The sequence below is a fragment of the Natator depressus genome, chromosome 6 (genome assembly GCF_965152275.1).
Source record: "Natator depressus isolate rNatDep1 chromosome 6, rNatDep2.hap1, whole genome shotgun sequence".
Classification (NCBI taxonomy): domain Eukaryota; kingdom Metazoa; phylum Chordata; order Testudines; family Cheloniidae; genus Natator; species Natator depressus.
In genome coordinates this window covers 122,375,556-122,383,010 of record NC_134239.1, presented here as the reverse complement: position 1 = coordinate 122,383,010, position 7,455 = coordinate 122,375,556, and the positions used below count along the sequence as shown (strand labels likewise).

At 49.1% G+C, this 7,455-nt stretch overlaps 1 protein-coding gene across 1 annotated transcript in view; it reads right to left on the bottom strand.

Moving 5' to 3' along the window:
• Positions 1–3,690, bottom strand: part of DLGAP5 (DLG associated protein 5) — a 44,996-nt gene extending 41,306 nt beyond the window's left edge. The window contains exons 1-2 of the mRNA XM_074956478.1: positions 3,561–3,690; positions 1,893–2,143 (exon numbers count right to left, since the gene is read on the bottom strand). Of these exons, the coding sequence (XP_074812579.1) occupies positions 1,893–2,133 (241 nt within the window). The 5' untranslated portion in view covers positions 2,134–2,143; positions 3,561–3,690. The remainder of the gene's footprint in view (positions 1–1,892; positions 2,144–3,560) is intronic.
• Positions 3,691–7,455: the final 3,765 nt, after the last annotated feature.

Here is a 7,455-nt window from a genome sequence, read left to right as displayed (position 1 = left end):
CCCCTTTGTTCTCCTGCTTGGGACTTTTCCACTTTGCTTCCCTGCAGAGATGGAGAAAGTAACTTGCTCTTGGCTGCTAGTCATTAGGAGTTAATGGTCCAGTTGCTGGGTCTGCCATTCACATGTGTTAATTCCAGCCAGTTCTTAAGATACCTTCTTCCAACCAGGCCCTTTTGTCTATGGTACATCTACGCTGCAATAAAACATGGCAGCCATAGCTGTGGCTGGCCTGTGTCAGCTGACTTGGGCTCAGATTGTGGTGACTAAAAATTAAAGCAGACATTTGGGCTGGAACCTGGACCCAAATCCATGCGAGAGAGGGTGGTTCCAAACATATACACTAAAATTTTCAGCCCTGGAGCCTAAGCTCTATGAGCCTGAGTCTATTGATCTAAGCCAGAGGTGGGCCACATCAGGCCCGTGGGACCGTCCTGCTTGGCCCTTGAGCACCCGGCCGGGGAGGATAGACCCTGGCCCCTCCCCCGCTGTCCCCCCCTCTCCCACAGTTACACTGCCGCGCTGGCAGCGTTCTGGCCTGCTGCTCCCATTGGGCAGCACGGCGGCGTGGCTGGCTCTGGCATGGTAAGGGGGCGGGGAGGTTGGATAAGGGGCAGGGGGTCCCGAGGGGAAGTCAGGGGACAGGGAGTGGTTGGATGGGCTGGAGATTGGGGGTGTGTGGAAAAGTTATCAGGGGACGGGGAGGTTGGATATGCGTAGGAGTCCCGGGGGGCCTGTCAGGGAGTGGGGGTGTGGATAAGGGTTATGGCAGTCACGGGACAGGGAGTGGGAGGAGGGGGGGGTTGGATAGGGGGTGGGGTTCTGGTGGGCGGCTAGGGGCCGGGGGGGGGGGGGGGAGTCCTGGGAGGGGGTAGTCAGGGGTCAAGGAGCAGGGGGGTTGGATAGGTTGGGTGTTCTGAGGGGGGGTAGGAATGGGAGGGGATGGATAGGGGGCGGGGGCCAGGATGTTTGAGGGAGGCACAGCCTTCCCTACCCAGCCCTTCATACAGTTGCGCAACCCGAACGCGGCCCTCGGGCCAAAAAGTTTGCCCACCCCGATCTAAACTCTGAGACTCAGTGCCACATATTTTTTTATTGCAGTGTAGATGTACCCTCTGTGACATCCAGCTGTATGTCCAGAGCAGAAATCAACCATACAGTAAGGGCTTGTCTACACTACTGAGCCTTTGCCAGTATAGCTATGCCAGCAGCGCCCCAGAAGCATTCTTCTGTTGACTCAGTTCAGTCTAAACCAGGAATTCTGCCAGCATAGCTATGTCAGCCTGCTGTGACTGATTCTTTTCCACACTCTTAACCAGCACCACTTTGTAGGGGAGGTGCAAGTACCACCACTCTGTGGGTAAACTGAGTCACCCATCCTGTCAATAAAAAGAATACCAAAACATTCCTGCGTTCTCCACAGCATTTTACAGACATTAGTATGTGTTATAAGCACATTGGAAGGTGTTATAGGTGGTTGTAAGCCAGAGATATGAGCAAATGATTGAGCTGCTGGCTAGACAATTTATAGCGGTCATTTATTAAAACATGTACTAATTGTAGACAGCCTATAAATGGAATCAATAAAATGTGCCCACAATAAGATATGCATGAAATCCAAAGCAGGTTGAAGAATGAACTATGATCACTGAAATGGGGGGGAAAAAAAGGGAAGAACTGTATATTAGTCTTTTATCTATTAATCCAATTAATAGTCAGTAGAACTGGAGTGGTAGCCAAAGGACTCAAATCTCCCATTATCCAATTTATAATGCTCATCTCCACACACAGTTAAATCCCTATGACTGCAAATACAGCTTCTTTAGCCATAAAACCAGCTTAAAGAAATTTAAGAAATATTTTAATGCTGAACAGTACTATAAGCTTTTACTCACTCCGTTTAGCTGTGGTCTTTTCCTGAGAGCGCACTTCATTTGTCTCGTCCAGCTTAGGAAGTCCCCTGTCTTTCGATAACTGGACATTGACATCTGCCAGTCCAAACTGTCTGCTCCTTTCAAATTGCTTGTATCTGTTCTCCTTTTGAATCAGAGACTTCCTGCGTGCAACTTTTGTTCTAAGCGTTTCTGTGCTCAGATCCTTTCTATATCGATTGGCAAACTGGGATGTAGCAGCCATCTTAACTATCCTAGAACAAGTTTATAAGGAATTAGGAAATAAGACAAATGATCAAGTTCTGTTACAAGTTTATTGTAATTTTACATTAAAGCATTTTAAAATACCCACTGAAAGCTTCCAAGTATCTAATTTTTGTTAGAATTTCAGTAATGGCTCTTCACTACAGCCATATGCATCAGACATTAAAAATACTTCTAACCAATAGATCCTAAGCCACTGGCATCCTACTGTTCTGGTAGGGTAGGCTTTTGCCACCGGACTGGTACCTGCCTGGCTACCCTTACTGGGTGGCATCCTATACAACCACACCCATTCACACTAAGGAATCATACAAGTGAACCAAAACACTGTAGAAGCTACTTAGAAGCCATAAGAAGAAAAAAGAAAAGGAGTACTTGTGGCACCTTAGAGACTAACCAGTTTATTTGAGCATGAGCTTTCGTGAGCTACAGCTCACTTCATCTATGCATCCGATGAAGTGAGCTGTAGCTCACGAAAGCTCATGCTCAAATAAACTGGTTAGTCTCTAAGGTGCCACAAGTACTCCTTTTCTTTTTTCTTTTTACGAATACAGACTAACACGGCTGTTACTCTGAAACCTGTTAGAAGCCATAAGGTCATTGACAATTTAGATTATGAACTTGTTGGGGCAGGGACCTTGTGTGTTGTGAGAGTTCCTAGCACAGTGGGGCCACGACAGTTGATTGGGGCCCATAAATGCTACTGCAATACAACTAACTAACTAGCTAACTACCATCTCTGTAGAGAGACAAAGTGGGTGAGGTAATATCTTTTATTTGACCAGCTTCTGCTGGAGAAAGAGACAAACTTTGGAGCTACAGAGATCTTCAGGTCTGGAAAAGGTAATCAGAGCGTCACGGCTAAATACAAGGGCAAACTGTTTAGCATAAGGGGTAAACATGTTCCAGGAGACCTTTAAGATGAAGCAGGCAACTCACATCTCTGCAGTTACAGAACAAAGGATAGTTAGACCGGGCCTAGGCTGGAGGATTAGGTCGGTTTAACTACGACCCGTCAGAACCGCTCCCCGGCTCTGCAACGCTGGAGGTAGTGGTCGGTAACCCGGGTCACCTCCCTTCTTGCAGGGTAGCTCCACGCCCCCCCCCCCAGGTGCTGGAGGCCCCCCCCCGGGCGTTAACGGCTTCGCTCCGCGCTGGATTTTGCGCCCCCCTCCCAGGAGACGCTCCTCTGCAGTGAGGCCCGGGGGCGGCGGGGGGGGGGCGGGGGGGGGCACTGCCAGGGAACAGAGCCCGTCCCGCGCCGCCGCTGCGGCCGTGGGGCAGGGGCCGCCCGCCGGGACTGTCAGCAGGGGCAGGGCCCATGGGAGGGGGGGGCTGGCTCGCGCCCTGGAGGCGGCAGGGCTGCAGCCGCGCCGCGCCACGCCGCCACCCCCCCGCCCTTCATACCTGTGCCGGGCCCAGAGAGAGACCCCAAGTCCGCAGCGCGGGCACGACCCGGCGGCGCGCGGATCAACCTCCCCTTCCGCGGGCCCCGGCTCAATTCAAACCTCACCCCGCACACCTCATTGGCGGAGCCCCGCCCGCCGGCGGCCGCTCATTGGCCTCACCGAGCCTCCCGGCGGCCGCTCATTGGACACCGCGAGCTCTGTGCCTGCCGCTCACTGGCTGTCGTGAGCCTCGCCCCCTGGGGCGGTCATTGGTTAGCGGGCGCGTTCCCGCCGCAGAAGCCCTTGTTGGGGGAGGCGGGGAGCTGCCTCTGATTGGTCGCGCCGCGGGGCCGTGGGGAGGGGGAATGGTCTGTGTGAGCAGCGCCCCCTGACGCCGCTGCCGGGAGCTGTGAGGCGGTGCCTCAGTCTTGGCCCGAGGGGCACTGCCGGGGCGGGGCGGTGTCAGGTGGCTGTGGTGTGCCCAGGGGGCGCTAGCGAGCTGCTGGACCACCGGTGTTCCTGCCACCAGCCCCCACTCTCTGCACCCATAGGGGCCTCCTGCCGCCAGGCACTGTAATGTCCGGTGACTGGATGGGCTTTGCCGCTGGGCACTACCTGGCCGTGCCACCCCCACGCAGCCTTGGCCACCGCCGGGCACTGGACGGCCGTGCCGTCCCCGCGGGGCCTTGGCCACTGGTGACTATAGGGTCACCAGTTGCGCTGCACTGTTTCTGCTCACAGCAATCTTGTGTGTAGAATTTGGGGAGAAGCGGATGTCATGGCCTTGGAACTGCAGGGCTGGCCTGCACCTTGCACAGGGTTTGAGGTTAGATTCTCTCACCCCCAAACTCCATATTGCTCTGCATGATCTGTTTATAAAAGTTTTGTGGAGGGGAAGAGTGAATTTTTGCCTGAAATCACTAGTGTCCCCTTTAAGAACAATAGAGGATCCAAAGGGTAGGTGTGAATTGGGCGACAGTGCAGAAAGCAATAAGCTCTTCGGGGCAGGGACTATCTTTTTGTGCTAGGTGCTGTACACACAGAACAATGGGGTCCTGGTCCATGATTAGGGTCCTAGATTAATCAGCAATACAAATAATAAAAAAACAACAGACAGGAAACAGATCTTTAAGACCCTCAATTCTGCTCCCATTCAGCACTAGGGCAACAATATATACTGTAGTTGGGCTTAGTTTTGTAAACAAGGCAAAGGTAAAAAGAAAAGGAGTACTTGTGGCACCTTAGAGACTAACCAATTTATATGAGCATAAATACAGACTAACACGGCTGCTACTCTAAAAGGCAAAGGTAGGATTTTCAGAAGTGGTCAGCGCTGACCTAACTCTGCTGAGCTCTTTTAAAAATCCCACCCATATCATGTTATGTGTTCTCCACTTTTCTAATATGTCCCTCCACACACATACTCCAGGCCTGGTCGCCTTTTTTTTTCCCGGTAACCATATCCGGAAGAAACTGATGTTCAATTGTGAAAAGGTGGTTTGTGTTTAATATGATTCTTACATATGGAAAATGTTATCAACAAAAGAAAAGTGAGCCTTGCAACATTCAAAGATAAAAGTAGCCGTTCAAAAATCAGCCACATGGTGGCATCACCATTGAAAAAACAATATTGGCAAATACTGTAGAATATTGCTAAGTTTAAGACACATTAATAAGCATAGAAACATAGGCATCTTTTGCAGGCAGTGTAAGGATGTTCCTTTTAGCATCTCAATCCAGCATGCCATCAGGGATCAGTGAATGGGAACAGCAATACACAGATTAGACACTAATTACTGTGTTGAGCCACAGAGCTGCCTCCCATAGAAGAAGTTATATGGCATAATGTAAGGTTGTTTCTACTTACCTCACAATGTAACAACTGAAGAAGTTTCAACCTATTTGTCTGACTGCATAGACTACTATTGATTAAAGCAGTGGTTCTCAAACTTTTTTTTTGGCGGACCACTTGAAAATTGCTGCGGGTCTCGGTGGACTACTTAATGATCTTCCCAAATGTTGTTTGTACCGTTAGCTAACTATTGTAAAGTGCTTTGGATAAAATCGCTATATTAAAAAAACCTTAATAATTAATGTTTTTTTGTTCTACAAATAAAAGCACACAACTCATATTTTAATATCAGTAGTCTTACATTTCTAATGTAATGGATGTGCCCTCTTTACCCTGCCACGGCAGCCCCCAAGCTGGGGCTGGGAAGGAGGGGGGGTCTCTCCCCGGCAGATGCAGCTCTGGAGCTGGGGAAAGTCACCTCTTTCTCTGGCAGCCGCAGCCCTGTACGTTCCAAATTCCCCCCACCCCCTCTTCTCACCCCACTGCCTCCTTCCACCTACCTACTATTCCCGCAAGGCCACTACCTCACCTTACATGAGTGTCTTCTCCAGGATCCAGGCACCTAATTAGTGGAGGCACACTAATTAGGTGGGTGGCCCTTCATTCTCTCATGTGAGGCTGACCAGGTATGCACCTTAGAGGGAACTATCTGTGACCACCTGAATGGAGCTCGCAGTCCAGTGGTGGTCCACAGATCACAGTTTGAAAATCTCTGGATTACAGCAAAGGCCTGAGAACTAAGAAAATCCTGGCTATAATCAGAAGAGCTACTGACTCACTATGACAGGTTTCAGAGTAGCCGCCGTGTTCGTCTGTATTCGCAAAAAGAAAAGGAGTACTTGTGGCACCTTAGAGACTAACAAATTTATTTGAGCATAAGCTTTTGTGAGCTACAGCTCACTTCATTGGATGCATTCACTGTATTTTCCACTGAAAATACACTTTTCCATTTTTCTTTTTGACTCACTATGTAACACAAACCAAGTTACTTTGGCCCTGTCCACCCTTGGATAGGCAATCACATGGCCAGATTCTCAGCTGATGGAACTTTAAATCATGATTTGAGGACTTCAATGGCTCAGACATAGGTGAGAGGTTTATTGCAGGAATGGGTGGATGCGATTCTGTGCCCTGCATTGTGCAGGAGGCCAGACTAGATGATCGTAATGGTCCTTTCTGACCTTAATATCTATGAATCTATGAAATTGGTGTCGCTCTGGTTAAATCAATGGAGTTATGCTAATTTGCACTAGCGGAGGATCTGGTCCACAGAGTGCAATCCTGCAAGGTCCTGAGCGTCTCAGCATCCTTACTTCCCATTCGGTGGAAGTTGAAGGACTCAGCACCTCACATAAGGTGCTCAGCATGTTTCAATATCATATGTTGGTGTGACGTTATTGACATAATCTGGGACCGTATAGATCATTGTTGCAACCAAGGTCCTGCAGTGGCACCAAATCTTGTATAAAGGCGGTCAAATAAGGTGTCTAAGACAAGGTTATGGTTTGCTGGTTATGATTATGCTGTCTATATGTGGGTATCATTTTTGAAGTTAAAGTTATTAATATTGGCTCTATACTGTCTGTATTTCAAACTTATGCTATGCTTCTGGGTGACACCCCAGACAAGCTGGTGTCAGCTCTGCCTAGCCTGCTTGATGACCTATTGAGGACCATCAGTTGTACAATTTACCCATTGAGAGAAGGCAGATACACCTAGTGACTCAACAAAGTATGCAGGGACTTGCCCATGTGACTCCAAACTCCATTTTGCTGTAATTTTCCACAGTAAGAACAAAGACTGGAAAAGACTATAAAAGGCTGATGCCTCATCTCCATCTTGTCTTCAGTCCTGCTTCATACCTCTGGAGGAACTTTGCTAAGCTGAAGGTTTGAACTAGGGACTGAAAGACCCATCCCAGCTGTGGATGTACTCCAGAGACTTGATTTGAACCTGCAGTTTATTCCATCACTGCTACAAGCCTGAACCAAGAACTTTGCCATTACTGTATGTAATTGATTCCATTTAACCAATTCTTGCTCTCATCTATATCTTTTTGGGC